This window comes from Lontra canadensis, unplaced genomic scaffold (assembly GCF_010015895.1).
Source record: "Lontra canadensis isolate GAN:19392208 unplaced genomic scaffold, GSC_riverotter_1.0 scaffold15, whole genome shotgun sequence".
NCBI classification, from domain to species: Eukaryota; Metazoa; Chordata; class Mammalia; order Carnivora; family Mustelidae; genus Lontra; species Lontra canadensis.
This window is the reverse complement of record NW_022631009.1, coordinates 13,311,226-13,331,104: the sequence shown is the minus strand read 5'-3', so window position 1 is coordinate 13,331,104 and position 19,879 is coordinate 13,311,226. Positions and strand designations below refer to the sequence as shown.

Here is a 19,879-nt window from a genome sequence, read left to right as displayed (position 1 = left end):
TCTATGTCTTTCCCCTAATGTTCTCTCAGTCTAAAATGATCTCCTCCCTTGGGGCACCTCAGTGGCTCAGTAGATTAAGCATCTACCTTCAGCTTAGGTCATGACCTCAGGGTCCTGGAATCGAGCCCACTTCAGGCTCCCTGCTCAGCACGGAGTCTGTTTTTCCCTCTCCCTCTGTGCGCTCTCTCAAATAAATAAAATATATATATATTTTTTAAATTGTTTCCTCCCTTTTCTTAAAAAATGTGTTTCTTGGGGCACCTGGGTGTCTCAGTGGGTTAAAGCTTCTGCCTTCAGCTTAGGTCATAATCCCAGGGTCCTGGGATCAAGCCTTGCATCAGGCTTTCTGCTCAGCAGGGAGCCTGCTTCCTCCTCTCTCTCTGCCTGCCTCTTTGCCTACTTGTGATCTCTGTCTAAGAAATAAAATCTTTAAAAAAATAAAAATTAAAAAAATAAAAATGTGTTTCCCATCCCCTCTTAATATAATGTAAATTTTGTTCTTCAGGAAGCATTTCATGGCCGCAACAGCTAAAAATGATAATTTCTATATCAGAGCCTATAACCATGCTTACATTTACAAATTCAATTTTGATTCCTTTGTTATTTCATAATACACATTTTCTTCTTCCTTAAGGAGATGGTAAATTCTTGTTTATATCACTCAGTCTGCCCATTTCTTTAGAACATAGGAGTTAACAGATGCTTCAATAACTGATCTGATGAACTTACAGATATGGCAATGGAAAATTCATGGGTTAATTAGAAACTCAACCCCAAACTTAGTACCTGAATTATACTGGGGAATTTGACTCAGAAGAGAAATCAGAAAGCACAAGGCAACACTTTTTAATAAAGTTAATTACACTCAGTAAGCATTCATTCAGAACCTATGAGCTTCTCTCAAATCAAATAGTTTTCACAGATGAAAATAACTGAAGGCTAGCCTTGAAGAAACAAAACCCCAAAAGTTTATTAAAAATATTGATACAAGCCTTGAGATAATCACAGGAAATAAATAACTCATCTAAATATGCAATTCCTGATTTTTTTTTTAAGATTGATTTTGATATAGAGAGAGAGGGAGAGCAAGTCAGCAATCGAGCACACACAAGCGAGAATCTCAAGCAGACTCCCCACTGAGTGAGGAGCCTGAACTGGGGTTTGATCTCAGGAACCCAAGATGACGACCCTCGCCAAAACCAAGTCAGACACCTAACCAACTGAGCCACCCAGGCGCCCCTGCAACTCCTGATCTTACTGAGTACATCTTACTATACAGAGAAGACACCACAGTTATTGTCAAGTTCAAAGGCTAACTGACCCTCAATACAAATACACATTTTCTGGATTCTCTCAATTCCATGAAGTTCTAAATGTATTCAATGTTTACTAAAAGAACCTACAGGACAACTGTACTCAAATACAACTGGTAAGTCAACAAATCCTGATTCTATATTGTCCAGGCCAGGAGAGAGTCGACTTTTGCAATTAATGTCTTCAGCTTCCATTGAAGAACAAACACTCCCAAGCTGCCTTTTCTCTTCTGAAAACATATGCTGGGGATGAGGATATTGGTAAAAACACTGTCCACCGTACCGCTCATTATTCTGGGTGTGATTTCTCATTTGAGAAAACTGTTTAGTGTTTGTCTCTCTACGGAACAGTAATGTTTCCTGTGAGAATCGTTAGTTTCCTTAATTCTATGATGCAAGTCCCACCCCTCCCTCCTACACGGATGCACACACTTTCACGTGTTGGAAATTGGAAGGAGTACTTATATTTGTGTGTACAGATAAATGTACATGTTCAAATCCACATATATGTCATATGTAGATGTATATGTTAATACATTTATGTATATATGTTATGTGCATATGCATATATATGTATACAGATTTTCCCCCCGGAGATATTATTAAATTGTATTTTATAATTAGTCATTTATTTGAAATTAAGATAGAAAGAGCCATATCTATTTTCCCCTTTGCCTTGGGTAGCAAACCCAAGGTCAAAAGTTTGGCTCGATTGTGTCAACCAACATATATTCATATGGTCTCTTGCCTTTATCAGTCCTGAGCTCCTCTTAGAAGTTTTTCCTAGTTCTGATGCTTAAATTTTGTTAAGATAACATGTTATTAAATATCTGTTTACATTGTTATTATTAAATCCTTTGACTAATAGACATGAGGGCATAACATCAATCATTAAATGTCTCCTGGCTATACAAGTTCAAATATCTTACTCCTAGTTTCCGACATCCTCAAATAGAAGAAAATAATACTGACACACAGAAACTGGAAGTCCAAGTACTATATAAACAGGTCAGTTGTAAAGCAAAACCTACTGCCTTTACATTTTTAGTTTAAATTAATGGTAATAACTTTTGCCACCTGAACCTTTTTGTCCCACTGCATTTCACAGAGTAATTTTATCATCCTAACCACTTCTGTATGATGACAACATGAGTCATGCTGAGATTTTAGTAAAACTCTGTCATTATTTCCATTAAAAGATTTCTTTGTGCCTCCTGATCCTGGACGATATCTACAACTACAGCTCTAGGTCGGTCTAGTAGCTGGCTAAGTATTTACAGGAAATCTCCATGAGTAAACCGCCTGCGCCCTCCTTATCAACATTATTTAAAGATTCTAGAGAGGTGTCTGATGAGGAAAGTAAGTTGTTCTAAGAAACCATTAGGGGATTTATACTTCAGGCTTTCTTATCTCATAACGGAAAAAAAAAAAAAAAAATCCCCTGGAAGGGGAGTGGGGGAAAACTTAACCACTGACACCATGTGTGTCCTATTAAAGTTGTTTTTATTTTAGTGTTGTAAAAATTGCTTTATATATTTTACATTAAGATCAGAGTAGCTTACTGCTGTGTAAAATTCGTAAGAGAAAGGCCCCTTTGGAATTTTCCTGTCCTTGCCTTGTTATGCGTAGAACATCAGGGCTTTGGTGGCATGTGCAGTTGAGAAATCCTTATTACAAGTACCCATAAAAGAGACGAGGACATGTTGCTCCAGACCTTATTAAATGAGAGTAGTAGAGCTCCCAGATGGGAAGCTGAAGAGAGCCGCACAAAGGTGCGGCTTCTTTCTCTCGCCTGCTCCCAGGGCCCTCCCCGGCCCCTCTGGCAAGCAAGGCTGGCACTGAGAAGGGCTCAAAATGAAACTGGCAGGGAGCGGGTCTTCTAGTCCTTCCCTGACTCCAAGTCATTAGTACTTTGCGCACCCTTAGACTTTTAGGTCTATGTCCAAGACCGTAATTAACTTTGCCCTCATAAACTCTCATCTTCTCTGGTGCACACTGCTTTAAAGCCCACTTCTCTGTTCTCCCCCCGCCTCAAGACAATTACCCTCTGAAATGTGAGAATGAGTATATCTGAAGGAAATCACTGCTAAAAAGCAAACACAAAACCACCACCACCAGTACCAACAGGTCCTTATGGTGATACCCCATCCACCTTCAAGGAAACAAATTTAAAAAATTATAAAAGGATAGGGAAGGGGGCAAAAAGGGTGGGAGCACTTCCCAAGACACTGCCTAAAGGCTCATGGTTCAGACCACTGAAGCAGGAATTTTGGACACTGTAGCTACTAAGAGAAACGTTTAGAGACAGGTGGATCTTTGTTAAATGTCAATTTTATATAGGTATACATCTACATTTAAAATGGGGCTGTTTCTGCATGACTGTCCCAGTTTATGATCTCCATAAACGTTACTATCAGCTGCCATGTATCCAGAGTACCTGGAAAATATAGTACGGTTTGCTTAACATGAATAACACAAATAAGGTATTTAGCATAACAGAGAGGCAACAAGAATTCCCTCTTTAGATTCTCTCTTCTTCGTAGAATAATCCCAGTGCCTACATTCCTGACAGCTCTGAAAGTCTCAAAAGAGGTTTTTCTCTTATCCATTCCCTTCCAAACTACCCTTAAGGTTGGCATGTATAAAACAGACCACATAAATTGCAACTCAAATGTAAATAAAATGTAGAGAAATAAAGAACACATGTCTAAAACATATTTTCTTGACCCTATCCTACTGCAAATGTGCTTTATTTCCTGCTCTCAGTTCAATCCATCACGATCCACAACCATCTTTAGTTCTATTATCTAATACCTAGTCCCCATATTGCTGTCAGTTTATATACAGAAAACAAAGATTAGAAGGGTCTTTTAATATTGCCTCTTAAAAAGATGTTTGCAGAGATTAAGTTTATAAGTTGCTAAATAATATCTTCTTTTGTTTCCTATCACATTAAAAGCCGCTTTAAAAAAGAAAGGTAGATGAGGGTCAAGTAATGCCTCATAAGAGAAAGGAGTTATTTTCAAATTGAAATAGTTTATAGTAGCACATTCCATGTTTAAATTTCAGCACAGTTCTGAGAAAATCTGATGAGGGCTTAAAGAATTGCATCATAGTATTACTAATAACTGTGGCACGGTGAGTGGGCGCAACCACAAGCAAGAGAGACAGAAAGCTATCTGAGTGTATGTCAAAGCATCACCTAAATTACACTATCAGCCTGACTGTTTGACTGGGTCAGAAAGAAAAGCCATGCTGGGCACAGAGCTCGAAATGTGAGGGTGGGACTCAGATCCCCAGAGGGGGGCTGCACAGGCCGGAAAGTGAGGGGGCAGAGGTGAGTGCTGAGTATGACTCAACACAAGGTAATCTCAGGTGCTAGCCCAGAGGGAGATTCCAAAACAATAATGATGGAAAGAATAATATGGAAGTCACACTTCCCACCCCCCCCCAACAACAAAATGACCAATAACACTAAAGTTAAAGAAGGTCTTTGTAGGAACAGCTGAATCAAAGCCAAGCCAGGGGTTCAATACTTTGGTGTTTATGAAATGACCTTCAGTGTATGTTTTCCTATTTCAAGCTGGAAGGTATTAAGAGGGGGGGTAGTAATGACAGGCGCCATGTTTTTTAAAAGTATTTGTAGAGAAAAACTAAGATGATATGTCTAGTTTCGGGGAGAAACAGTTTAAAGTTGGCTTCTTTAATGGACAACTCTAGCTTTCTCTTTTATTTTATAGGAACAAGGAACACTTGGGTTTCCTAGGCAGCAGGTTTTGCTCTTGGCCCTACCACTAGAAACTTGCTATGTATCGCCTTGGACCAGTCAGAACCTCCCCAGACTGCAGATCCTTCCTCCTCCCTAATGTAACTTGGGAGAATCACAACCAACCATTGGGTCAATAGCTTAAAAAACAAATCCTTTCTTAGCTCTGCAGAAGGTCTCCTTCATTCAGATCTCTGATCAAATGTGACTTCCTCGATTTCCCTGAATACCCTATATAAAATAATATACTTTTATCTCAATCGTTTACTTGATTATCCTGCTTTATGTCTGTCACCAGTCTCCATCTCTACACGAAACTGTGAATTCACCCACCCACTTCTTTATTGCCATGATTCCCAGCAGAAAATGTTCTGTAAAGACTCTGAGTACTCTTGTGCCTAGACCAGTGATTGCTACATAGCAGTGCTCCATAGTATCTGATAAATTAAAATTAGTTGTCATGGGATCTTAAAATATGACAAAGAATGCCATACACCTGGGACAAAATATTCTAGGCTGAGGTTACATTGGCCAATCCTGAAGATTACAGTTACCCAAATGACAATTCCCCCTGCATGGGAACAAACTCCATGTCTCATCTCCAATGCTTTTTGTTCTTCCATTTGTCATTTAAATATAATGGCATGTTTATATTTTTCTATTAATAGATTATCTAATGTACGACATGGTCCAAACTAGAAATCCCTCCCATTTGAAGCTCTAGGTTATATAGGAACAGAAAATTTAGTCCCTCCAGAATGAATTTCTTTAAACCACAGGTCACAGGCAGATTTAAGGAGTCTTGATTAGTCTACAGGGCTGACTACCTAAGTAGAGGCAGGATGGGGGTGAAAAGCTACCAGAAGCAAAGGCTTGGCAAATGCACGGTATAGCTACTGGAAAAGCATTCAGTTCTTCTGTCATGAACAACACTCTTGGGCTTCTGTGACAACCACAGCACTTGCCAGTATCTTTCAGCAATTTGTCGTAGAACCATTGGATTTTAGAGTTGACTGGATCTTAGAAATTCACCACCCCCCCATACCCTCAATTTACGAATGAGGAAATAGAGGCCAAGAGAGGTTAAGTGACTTCCCAAGGGTCATAGAATTAATGAGTTGACGGGGTGCAGAGACCCCGACCTCGTGATCTCCACACCAGAATGAGTGTCAGAAAAGCCCAAAAAACTCTACAAGTATGTCATCAGAAATAAAAGGAAAAGGTAACTAATCCAGAAGAAAAGGCTGGGAAGGAACAGAGTGACTCCAAGTATAAATCAGTCCATGACTTAAGGTATTGCCAGGTATACTCTTTTTTGGAAAAGCAGATAAGCAGGCAATAATTAAAAAATAAGCTAATTATTATACTGGTTTTTACCTTGTAGCCATTTGTTGTCTCATTTTTAATAGATTTCAGTGTAATATCTTATACACTTAGTGACTATTCCATTTCGCTGACCTCTAACTCATGCCTTCCAGTAATCAAAAGCAGCTGACTTTAATGTGCCAGCGCTTTAGTGTGAAGGAGGTTAAGGCTGCATTTGTGTGCAATCAGGTTGAGATTGGCTCCAACAGGAGAGAAATCCATACATATGTTGAAAAGATCTGAAAAATGCCTGTATTCCCAACCTGATTACGACTACATTTTTGCATGGTTTGTCAAAGCAGATCACTGAAATCAAGTCAAGATGTAAAATGGGATAAAGTGGTTTTCTTCTCCATTCTTCCATTAATCACCATGACCTATGGAAGAAAGGAAATTTTCCCTCTCTCACCTGAGGCAAGGTGGGATACTCTGCTGAAAGTTATGCCAATTTTATCAACTGGTGCTCAAATTGCAAATTTTTTTTTTTTTACTTTTCATTTCCTACATTTGTAAATAGAAGCTGGTTTTTTTTTTTAAATTGGAGAGTAACTTTCCATTTCTATCAACAATTCTATTTTAGTTTTCCTTTTACAAAACGTAGAACAAGTTCTGATTCAATGTTCCGAACTTACTAAACTTAAAGGTCATATAAAAATTCAATTTATTCAACTGAGAATGTCGATACAGGGATTAGAGTGATAGCTGCTCTCTCTCGCCTAATATTTGGTACAACCTAAATATGAACTAAATCAGAGTTCATTACTGGTTCACTTTTCAAAAAGATTATTAGCAGATGACACACAAACATTTGTTTTGACATAATTTCAACTGCTGATGGTGTCAGGTTATATTCTGTTAAGACAGTATACTGTTGCTAGAAGCAAAAAAAAAAATACACACACACACACAAATTCAATAAACATCATACGTTAACAATGTTGCTGTTATCTACAAAATTTTCAAGCAAGACTGGGGCTAGGTCAAAATAATTTTGGAGAGGAGGGGAACATGCTGGTTCTTGTTACACATAAGCATGTTCATTATAGGAGCATTTTCGGGTTAATTTTTGTTATTAACATAAACCACAATTGGGGGACCACATTGCTGGAAGAGGAATGGTGGGGGGTAGTTACATAAACAATATACAACAAAGAAAGTCTTTCTTTCCAATACCTGAATACATCAGGTTTGTTTTTAGGCACAAGGTTGCAGGTTAAATGCTCTCAGCTATCCAAGAAGTGGCTTATTAGTTTTGTAAGAAAATATTTTCTTTTATTTTGACTGAAAAATACTCAGTTTAACTGAACAAAACCATCCTTGTTAGTGAAAAGCAGACCCAAAAAAACTTTGTTTCAAAGACCCACAAAGAAAAGCAAAACTAATTCAAGAGGAAAAGCTGCCTTCCTAATAGTAGCTTCTGAATCTGGATCTAATAGTTCTCAAAAACCGACCGGAGTCTTCGAGTCTTCAAAGTTTTGTCCTCCATGGGCCATAGACATCCCTAGGAGGAAGTATACTAGGGATATAAAACCCATTTGAGCAGATATATATTCTCTTTCTGGGCTACAGCCGCAGAGCTGGAAAGCAATGCACCAACAGCGAGAATGAAGGCAAACAAATGTTTTGATTATTTTCAAGGGCGATTTTCCAAACACCACTTTCTTTTTTGCTTTTCTATTTTGCACACTAGAAAAACCCCCACTTCATCTCTGGCAATGTAGCGTTTGCTAGTGTGAAAACGGGAACAAGAGATTATGTTCTCAGAACCACAGCAACAATGCTAAAAACTGCATTTCCCTGTACTGACTGGGCTCCCTCCAGCACCTACGTTTCTCCTAATTTGTAAATGGGCCGAATCCTGTTATTACAGAATAATTACAGCAAATCAGCACAATTACTACAAAGACATGAATAAACACACACATACCAGTAGCTGTTTTCTACAAATTATTATCCAAACAAAGGGAACCGGCTAATTGTGGTAACATTAAGACAACATTTATTCTTCCCAGTGTTTGGGCAAGTTTATTTTAAGTTGTCATCTTCAACTAGTAACGATGCAGATGATTTTACAGATTTCATAAACCTTTCTAATCTAAACTCTTCTCAGCTGAAAGTTGGCCACTTCCCTCAGAGCGACATCTGCAAAGTCCTGATTTTCCCGCTTTTACGGTCCATCAGCAACACACACACACTCTCTCTCTCTCTCTATCTTCCCCCCCCGCCTAGAAATCTCACTTTAGTAAGCTCATTTGTCATGCACTCTTCTAAATCATTTTGAGGCATTGTGGAAATGAAATACTCACTTTATATTCTTCACAATTTAAGCACTTGTCTTGTAACTGAGTACAGTGGGAAATTTTCCCCCATCTCCGATGTTATTACCAAGTTTCCTCTGTGCTGCTCTGGGGGGAGGAGAACTCAGAAAGCACACAGCCCACGCAGGACAGGAATTGTCTAAACTCACCTCCTGGACAATGCCTCAGGGCCATCTTACACCTCCTGGATTCGGCAATGGTTGGACACGGTATCGTATCCTTTGCTGGCTTTTTAACAATTTGCCGTGTTCTGGTTTCCAGACCCCATTTAAATCCACATGTGCGATTATTTCTGCTACAAGTTCCCCATTCACTCCAATGACCAACTTCACATCCTTCTAATAGAGGAAAAAAAAGCAAAAAAACAAAAAACACAGATAATGATTTGGTATCCATTTGCTCCGCTACCATCAAATTATATAGCTGGTTTCTACACAACCCCCCTTCAGATAAATTCAGTTGTACGGCCCACAAAGATTGTATTCCCCATTTGGATGCTTCAACTTTTTGAACCATAGGGTTACTTTCAGCTATAAGAAGCAACTACCACATAAGTAATTTAAAAATTATTACTTTGAATCTTAGTTCATTTTTTGAAGGACTATTAGTTCATTCTAAAGACACAGAAATATATACTCTATAAAAGAGTCAACAGCTAAAATCTACAGAAGATCCTCTTTTCAAACCAGGACAGAAGACAAAATATTACATGTTAATTCTGGATGCTCCCATAGTAATTCGCAAGTATGTTAGTTTTATTTAGGAAGTAGTTTCTGAAAAGGACAGGGATTTTATTTTGCATTTTCCGGTTATCTGAATTCTTTTAACAGGTATCTAAAAACCACAGTATGTATTTCTTACTTCCTAAATTGGTGCTCTATCTCATATAATCGGGAACAGTCAGATATTTAAAAATGTTTGTTTATATGTAAAAGCTTTCAGCATCTCCTTTTGTAAATTCATAAACTAGAAATGTCAGCTACTGTCCAAACCCCTGGATTGACAGATAAAAGGATAAAAATACGTAAAGTTAAACCTCCTCACCAAATTCACCATTAAAATGCCCCTTTGAACTAGCAGATTAAGGACCCAGGCCTGGAGTCCACACAGTATTTTAACATTTCAGATCTCAGCAGGCATTGTGGTTACTCTGAGATTTTTCAAAGCTGTTTTAAGATTTTTATTTAGGGAAGTACATAGGACTCTATTTGTAATTTTTTATATTTAAGGATTTCGTAAGAGTTTCCACTTAACATGTGTAACTGGTGTGAGTCTTGTCTCTCAAAAGCAAATCTAACATTCTGAATATCCTGTTCTAGTGACTTTTTTAATAGTGTGTCACCTGTACGAATGTATGAACCCACACATAAACAGGAACATAAGTACACATTTCTTCAAAAACCTGTTATTTAAATGTGTTCTCTGCAAACCTTCAAATATATAATTACAGACTCTTTAAACAGTATTTCTGCAGAAAAGAATTTCTTATTATTTTTTAAGTCTCCATTTTAAGGGGATGGAAAGTCTCACTTATAATACATAATTCTGTTATAGATCATATCAGATGTATAATATGTCAAATAAAATTTGCCAGTGGGGGTGCAAGTGGGTGTGGGGACAATGCCATTACACCTGAAGATTAGCGTCATTCGATTAGGCATTCACCAAAGTGTAGGCACTATAGATCTTTACCTTTTCATCAGCTGTATAAAAATGTCAGTGTTTTTCCAACACTCTGAAAGTATAAAACTTATAAAATGTGTACTCCTAATTATTCATGAACAGGGTATAGGTGTATATTAAGTTATGCATTCTAGATATCTAAATTTAGTAAAAGTAACATTGTTTTAATGTACTTTTGCAACATGCAATCATCAACAAAATCCATTTTGCACAAAACATTTCTTCCCAGTTTTTTTTAAATGGCTAAACAAGAAACTCTATAATTAATCTACAGAACCAAAGTGACAGAAGACTACATGGTGCTACTTGAAAATTATTTTTCTTTTGCACAAAATGTTTTTCTCTAACAGTTATTAAGAATTTAAGGTAAGAAATATAGGAGTTACAGACGGTAAAACCATACCAGCACTTCAACAGTTGAACTAGCTAACACACAACTAGCAAATTTTATAGTAAGATTTAGCAGGAGACTACCCATGTCTTGATGCCTAAAAAATTCAGCAAGTCAGCAAAGACCTTAAGTAATAGTCAGTTCTAATTAACAACAAGAGAACCAATTTGTTTTTGAGTTGAATATATCCAGCATGCATTATTTTTCAAGAATCAGGTGTTAAAAGTCTAAAAGTCACATGAAAACTACTCACCCACACATTCCATGGATTCATCTAATGGTGCAAAACCATCTGGACATTCATCAAAGCAGCGGCCTCTATGCAAATAAAAGCCGACTTTGCACTTGGTACAAAAGTCTTTGCTAAAGCAAGAATCACAGTTTTCTATTCTGCATCCTAAAAAACAATTTTAAAGAGGAAAAGAAAATTTCAGTCAAGTGAAATTGACTGTTTTGCAAATAACACTCAGAAACTTACCAGTTAGCTCCATCGAAATTCTAGTGGTCAGAGAAATATGTGTTCAACTCATTTGTTTTCTAATGCCATCGCATTCTAAATCACTCCTACCTCTTCCAACAGCTCACCACATCAATGGGCTAAGACAGCATTCCAGCCTAGGGCCCTAGACAGCATAAGACCCTTCAGAAAATTTTGCAACTCCAAATGAGATTAAAACAAAGTATTGAAAAGAAAAAGAAAACATGCCCACTATAAATTGCATTGCTGCTAGGACTGAAATCTGTTCTACTCTTCAAAAGACCTACAATGAAAAACAACGGGAACACTCTAACCAGTATCTTCTGTTTCGGGACAGTAAATTAAAATTCTGTTTAATGCTGGTCAGTGCTGGCATTTACTTCTAGCAGAAGGTATCTTAACTTGGAAGGGTAGTGTGGGTCACTAGTTTGCAAACCTACAACATGCCAAAGGCTTCACATTTCCCTTTAGTCTTTATAATAATCCTACAAGGTGGGCAGTAGTAATCCTATTTTGCAAAAAAAGAACCTGAGATTAAGAGAAGTCACATAGCTAATAGTGGCTGAGCTGGTTCTGAGAAGCCCCCAAACTGATTGCCTTCTAACTCTGTAATCTTTTCTCTATAATGCACTAACAGAATTTTACTAGTTACAGATTGTGAAAAAGAAGTGCTTTTTAGGGGGCACCTGGGTGGCTCAGTCATTAAGCATCTCCTTTGGCTCAGGTCATGATCCCAGGACGCTGGGCTGGAGCCCCACATCGGAGCCCCACATCTGGCTCCCTGCTCAGCAAGTAGCCTGCTTCTCCCTCTCCAGTTCCCCTGCTTATGTTCCTTCGCTCACTTTCTGTCATAAATAAATAAAATCTTTAAAAAAAAAGAAAAAGAAAAAGAAGTTTTGTTTTAAGTCTGCTAGGTCTGGGTTTGAATCCCAGCTCTGCTCTTAGCAGCTCTGTGACTCAGGACAACAACAGCCCTCTGGTTGTCTATTTCCTTCTGTATAAAACAGGGACATCACTGACTTTATGAGGCTGTTGCAAAGATTTGTAATAGCATATGCAAATCGACTGGCTTATAATAGATGCTCTGCACACAGAAACAATAGATTAGAAACACGTGTTTTCCCACTAACCCACACACATTGCAACAAAGCGTAAAAAGAAGAACTACTTTATAGGCTAAGTATCCTAGGTCAGATTCCCTGGTAGGCCTGGGACATCTGGACCAGAGATAATTGGCTTGCACAGGTGAAAATAAATATACCCAACTCTTCAAGGAGAGGAAAGAAAAGCAGCTTGGAGGATTCATTAAAAGCTCAGATTTTTGACAGATTATAGTACATATTACTTAGAACAGACTTAATGGATGGCAATTAACAATACATAAAGCTCTATGAAAACTCCATGGCATCACGTTTATTCACTTAACAAGCCCCCTAATGCCACTACCGGATCTGGTCCCTTAAGGATTCAGAAAAAACTTTAAAATGGATAGTTCCTGTAAGCAAAGAGATAATGGGATAGAAAATATAATAAACAGGAAAGCACTGAATAATTTGAAAATCAAGAAAATAAAGTCAAAAGTAGAATTTAAAGACAAAAAATTGGTTGAAATAGATTGCATTTTAAATAATGACAAGGTTCTGGACCTATAAAAAGAAAATGGCAACTCTTCACCTCTCAATTTGGGGTTTAACAGGTCTTCATGGATTAAATGACCGCAGTGAAGCAGCTAACTCAATCTGTAAGATGTTACCAAATTTGGAAAACCAACTATGTGTGGGTGAAAGTCTGTAGTCCAATTACACTACTGCTCTTTTCTGGAGGATGGTGGATAAAGAAGAAGAGTTTATCACCCCCATAAAATGTGCATTTGTAATCTTAAATGCTGTAGCCTGTATTTTAATGAGACAGTGGTCTACAGCTGGCCGGTAGCTTCTTAACCATGGTCAAAACCCAGGACTTCAGTCCACAATTTTTAGTTTTCTTGCTTTTTTAAAAAGCAAGCAGCCTTTCCTATCGGCTGAATTATTTTCCAAGAAATGATAAACATTCCGAAGATAAAACAGAACTGAGGGGGTGAAGAGAACAAAGCATTTACATTAAGAAAAGAGGACTACACACTTCATAAATCAGCTCTTATCTACAAAGTCTGCGTTTTCTTTAAAACACGAATTACACCAATAAGCTCTTTGGCCTAAAAGTTGCAGCAATGAGCATTTGGAAATAATGTTACAAGGTCCTCTGCTAATTTTGAACTGTTAATTGTAGCTCACCTTCCTCATTTCATTCTATGCCCCTAATACCAGTTCATAGAATGTGGAATTTCTGAAATGCCTATCATTCTCTGTAAAGTCTCTTAGGACTTCTTCAGGCATAAATCCTGCTTAAAGAAAGCTTGATTATTTGTCCTCAAATTTAAGTAGAATAAATATCCGATACATTTAAATTGTAGACTACTTCAGCCATGAAAAAGCATGAGGTGAATTATGAGAAATGACTGAGAATAAGCTCTAAGATCCACCATTAAGTGAAAAAGGCAAGTTGCAAGATATAGAGAGTGTGGTACAAGAAAAATATGCTTGGTTGTGCGTGCGCACATGGGTGTGTGTGTGTGTGTGTGTGTGTGTAGGAACTTCGAGAAATTAATTTGGGAAAGGTGGTGGAATTTTGAAATAGGTTAAAAATTACCTATTTCATGGGCAGAAGACATGAACAGACATTTCTGCAAAGAAGACATCCAGATGGCCAACAGACACATGAAAAAGTGCTCCATATCACTCGGCATCAGGGAAATACAAATCAAAACCACAATGAGATACCACCTCACACCAGTCAGAATGGCTAAAATTAACAAGTCCGGAAATGACAGATGCTGGCGAGGATGCGGAGAGAGGGGAACCCTCCTACATTGTTGGTGGGAATGCAAGCTGGTGCAACCACTCTGGAAAACAGCATGGAGGTTCCTCAAAATGTTGAAAATAGAACTACCCTATGACCCAGCAATTGCACTGCTGGGTATTTACCCTAAAGATACAAACGTAGTGATCCGAAGGGGCACGTGCACCCGAATGTTTATAGCAGCAATGTCTACAATAGCCAAAATATGGAAAGAACCTAGATGTCCATCAACAGACGAATGGATAAAGAAGATGTGGTATATATATACAATGGAATACTATGCAGCCATCAAAAGAAATGAAATCTTGCCATTTGCGACAACATGGATGGAACTAGAGGGTATCATGCTTAGCGAAATAAGTCAATCGGAGAAAGACAACTATCATATGATCTCCCTGATATGAGGGAGAGGAGATGCAACATGGGGGGTTAATGTGGTAGGAGAAGAGTAAATGAAACAAGTTGGGATTGGGAGGGAGACAAACCATAAGTGACTCTTAATCTCACAAAACAAACTGAGGGTTGCTGGGCAGAGGGGGGTTGGGGGGGGGTTATGGACATTGGGTAGGGTATGTGCTATGGTGAGTGCTGTGAAGTTTGTAAACATGGAGATTCACAGACCTGTACCCCTGGGGGAAAAATATATATATATATATGTTTATAAAAAATAAAATTATAAAAAAAAATTACCTATTTCAGAATCATATGAATCTTTTGTAATTGTAATACATTTATGTATTAAAAGTAAAACAGGGGGCGCCTGGGTGGCTCAGTGGGTTAAAGCCTCTGCCTTCAGCTCAGGTCATGGTCCCAGGGTCCTGGGATCGAGCCTGCATCGGGCTCTCTGCTCAGCGGGGAGCCTGCTTCCCCACCCCCCGCCTGCTTCTCTGCCTACTTGTGATCTCTGTCTGACAAATAAATAAATAAAATCTTTAAAAAAAAAAAAAAAGTAAAACAGAAATTATTTCCATGAACACTGTGACCTGCTTAAATTTACAGAAAATAAAGCTGTACGAATGTTCTGAAATAAAATCTTTTGATTCCAACTGGTAAGAATGAATCAAGGAATAGTATTCTATCCCCAATTTCTTCAGAATTAGAAATTCTGAAAAATTATGTGCATCACATTATACCCCTTATAATGCTGAATCTATCTTAGCCTTCGAAACACACAACTGTTTCACCATCTCTGGTCCAGTATTCTTTGTTTCTATATGTTCCAGAGTGCTTTTCCTTCATTCAAGTCATTAGGGGAAAAATCCCTAAATATTACTTGTTCAACAAAGCATTTAAACAAAAGCTTTGATTGGCACCAAGTTCTAACATCATCCGCTGACCTTCGTGGTCTCAGCGACTTGATCACAAACAAAACCAGTGCAGACGGCCCACACACTCAGCAGCCTAAACGGATACAACTCATCTAATCACCAACACCTTTGAACTGAAAGCTTTTTAAAACAACAGCATAAGCCACCTACCCTGACAAGCTGTCCCTTGACAGGCTTCCTAGAAACTTTTCCTCACCAGCTCCAGCCCCATGCACAACCCCCTGCCCTGTTCAGCTACTTCTAGAACTAACTCTTCTGTTTTGGAGAAAACCACTCTGTATGGCCTCACAGTTCTGGGCTTTCCCCTCTAGCCGTACCCATACTCCCAGAAACTTCTTCAACTTATTATCCTTAAATAAGTGAGATTCACATCAACTTGATTAATTCCTTTATAGAAAAGTGAAACATTCTCATTATAAATAAAAATTCAAAACAGGTGAAGATACAGATATACTCTTATTTACCTGAATGGTACATCACGCCTGCTTTCCAGAATTAGACATTCTATTAACAGTCTGGGAAAATCTTTCTGCTAATCTTACCAATAAGTGAGTTTTAAAACACCAACAGGATGATTCAGTAGACTGATGAACTTCAGAAAACTCAATACGGCTTAAGAAAACAAGAATACCAAAGTTTGCTAAACATGGGTCTCTGTAAAAAATCTTTAAGGCCTTATTCAGAAATAAGACCCTGGTTCAGCCAACTTACATGCTTCTAAATTACAGCGTCTCCTCAAAAATGTAATCCAAGTGAGCACTGCCAGTGTCGGTTTAAGTAAAATTACTGTCCAAGTGAAACTGGGTCCAAATGCAATCTAATGGGGCTGTCATTTGGCAAAGGGAACTTACTGTGGCCAAGAAACCAAATAGGGTAGGTATCCTTCTCCTGTCCTTCCATGGTATCCATACAGGTTCCATTATAGCATTCTTCAAATTATACTGAATGTTCAGTTCAACAGTTCATTCTAAACATTCTCCAAAAATGGAGCATGTGCCAGGTATTGTACCATACCTTGAAAACCTAAAATTATAATACCCACTCCCTGGGCTAGAGGAGCAAAAGCTACAGGGAGGGGGCCATGAGGCACTCACACAGCATTGCAACACAGCGTAGTAGATATTAAAGGCATGTGCTGTGTAGAGAAGAAATAAGAGACCCATTTCTGTTCTGCCATTACAGTTTTTTTTTTTCTTTCGGTCTGTAAATTCTTTATTTCTAACATAGTGCCGGACACTTGGTGGAGTTTTCATGCTTACCATGTGAACTAACATAAGTGCCATTTAAAAACTCAATTCCTTTATAGTTAAAAATGCACCTGGATGCCTAGTAGGAGATTGCTTGCACATACCCTGTAAATATCTTTAATACAGAAAGAAAAGCCATGGTTGCTGGAAGGGACTGCAAATCTTACTGGAAGAACAAATAATGCAACACCTGAAAACAATCATAATTGAGAACGTAAGTACCGAAGCATGGCTGGGAATATATGTCACGGAAGTTGGGACATCAGCTGAGCACGTTTGAGAGAGACAGCAGGAAGAGTCGAGCCTTGGCTGGCGTGACTCCATTCAGAATTCCGCAACAGAGAAAACTCACAGGACACATGATGGACCCAACGAAAAGGGGCTTCTGTGAGTGGGAGATTAAAATTGGGAATGGCTACTTGGGTGTAGACTACTGTAGGTAGGGAATTCCACTTCTTATTTTTCTTCATTTCAAACAAGGAAGTTAAATTATAAATTTATATGATTTCAAGTATTTAAGTAATAATTAATAAAAATGAAGATTGATTCAAGCTTAGGGCTTGGTCTGAGAGAGATCTTCATAGAATTTTTTTTGTAAAGATTTTATTTATTTATTTGACAGAGAGAGATCAAAAGTAGGCAGAGAGGTAGACCGGGGGCGGGGGTGCGGGGAAGCAGGCTTCCCGCTGAGCAGAGAGCCCTACTTGAGGCTCGATCCCAAGAACCTGGGATCATGACCTGAGCCACCCAGGTGCTTCTCTTCATAGATTTTTTTAAAGAGTTTATTTATTTATTTGACAGAGATCACAAGTAGGCAGAGAGGCAGACAGAGAGGAGGAAGCAGGCTCCCCGCTGAGCAGAGAGCCCGAGGCAGGGCTCCATCCCAGGACCCTGGTGGCATCATGACCTGAGCGAAAGGCAGAGGCTTTAACCCACTGAGCCATCCAGGTGCCCCTCTTCATAGATTCTTGAGCAGGAGAGAAACATGACTAAGATGGTACCTGGTTTGTTCCCTGATTTCAACAGAAGTGCCAGGAGGCCAAGCATCATGCTGGGGAGCTAAGAGGCACAGATGAAAAAGCAAGGTTCCCACACCTCAGGATCTTGGTCTACTAGAAGCAAAAGTACACAGGGAGGCAATGAGATAGTAATGTGATTACTCTTTCGTATATACAGAGTAAGCGGGGGAGTGCATACTTTCAGGAAATTAAGTTTCCTGAAAGAAAGAAGAGAGTGGGGTAAGAAAAACCACCAAGAGGCTCAACACTAAGTGGTAAATGTCACGGGAAAGGGAGTTACAACCCATCAATACAACTGACAAACTGTGTGGAAGAGATGAAAAACAAAGAGAAGCCAAAGATCCTGTTACCCACTTCTCCTTTGGTGCCTCTGCCCTCTCCAGGATTTGGCACACCAAGAGAGTTTTATCTTCCCGCCAAAATCTAGGTGACAAGAACCATCTGTTAACTGAATAACTCAGAATGGCCAATAATAGAAACAAAAGAATTAAACCTTAAATTAAAAGTAGAGAAAAACCAGCCTTTGTTAAGCTCAATTGTGATAATGCAATCTATATTGCGATTAAATACTGGAGAAAGGGAAACAATCAGTGAGGTAGAGAGGACCTCAGACACATACAGATACATCCTTTTCTATTTATTCTTCATAATCAGGGCTGTTGGGTGGGTATAAGCAATCTTAGCACACCATGAAAATCTGACTGCTTACTGTCCATCTGCCCTTTAGTGGGTATTTCCATTCAGCATTCCATTCAGAATGTAACAGACACTGACGCCCACTAGGAGTATTTGGTCTCTGGACTGGAGTTGTAAGTATCAAAGAGCATTAAGCCAGCCCCTGGAAAACCCTAGAGCATCTCCGCTCAGTGTATGCTAAAGCTTTAACAGGTATTCATGGGACAGGTTAGTCCAAAAGACATTCAAAATTAGAGTGTTAGCAATTTTTCACAATGGAAGTACTAAACTGTGTAACTTAATATGGGAGTTTTTAATTGTTTAAATATTTTTAGGCTTCTCTAACAACTTCAGATACTGCTGTTTAACATTCCTTCTCAAAACTTGCAATGGCTTATGTATCCCTAACTAAAGTTTTTAAGCTTTATGTTACCAAAATCATGCATTTCCAATATATACTCTTGCAATAATCCCATTAGACTAGGGACTGTTGAAAACTATGACCTAAAATTTAAAATTATATTTTTTGTAGTATGGCCCAAGTTACACATAGCTCTTTAGAAGCTTCATTATGTTTCAACCAAAAAAAATAATAATGAAGGGCATATTCAGAGGTTTCAGGACTCAGTGTTTCATACTTACAACTGAACAATTTTTGGATGACATAGAAAACCAGCACTACTAAGTTAAAAGAAGACCCAGGGTAGAAATCTTTGTAAAACCTACTGGAATGGGGTTAAGTCAAGATTGTCCTTATTAGTTAGGAGAATTAGCAGAGAGTGAAATTCAACTATGTCAAGTGCAGAATAGGAGCCAAAGGCAGAAAATAAGAACTATGTTGAGAATTATAGTGGCCTTTCAAATAGCACAGTGGTTAGCAGATCTGGGGTCAGAATCTTGGCTCATTTACTATTATAGGACTGTGGGCAAGTCAGCAAAACTCTCTGCCTCAGTATCATCATCTATAAGAAGAGATAACATTAGTTCCTATCTCAGAATTGTTGAGAGAATTCAGAAGGGTTGACAAAGGCAAGGATTTCAATATAGTTTCTACTGTGTAATTAGTGATCAAAGAATGTGAGCTATCATGAGTGTAGACATTTACCAACTAGGACAGTCCAAGATGGTGGATGAAAGGAAGCACAAACAAGATACAATACTCCATGGTAGTGGATATGTAGGTAGTGGATATGTAGGTACATATGTATATATAATCATTTTAATAAATTTTTATGTATGTGCACTACTCAAATGAAAGATATTACCCAAACACCAACACCTGTAGTCAATATAATGGCTTTAGCCTTGTTTAGGTCATGTACCTAAAGAAATGGAATATAATTATTCATTGGTTACCTACATAGAAATTCATCTACTTCAAACATTAGGAACCAGGAC

The 19,879-nt window shown here is 38.4% G+C and overlaps 1 protein-coding gene across 1 annotated transcript in view; it reads right to left on the bottom strand.

The window, feature by feature from the left end:
* Positions 1-19,879, bottom strand: part of RSPO2 (R-spondin 2) — a 152,002-nt gene that overhangs the window by 38,866 nt on the left and 93,257 nt on the right. Inside the window, exons 3-4 of the mRNA XM_032858471.1 lie at positions 11,090-11,233; positions 8,912-9,100 (exon numbers count right to left, since the gene is read on the bottom strand). Of these exons, the coding sequence (XP_032714362.1) occupies positions 8,912-9,100; positions 11,090-11,233 (333 nt within the window). The remainder of the gene's footprint in view (positions 1-8,911; positions 9,101-11,089; positions 11,234-19,879) is intronic.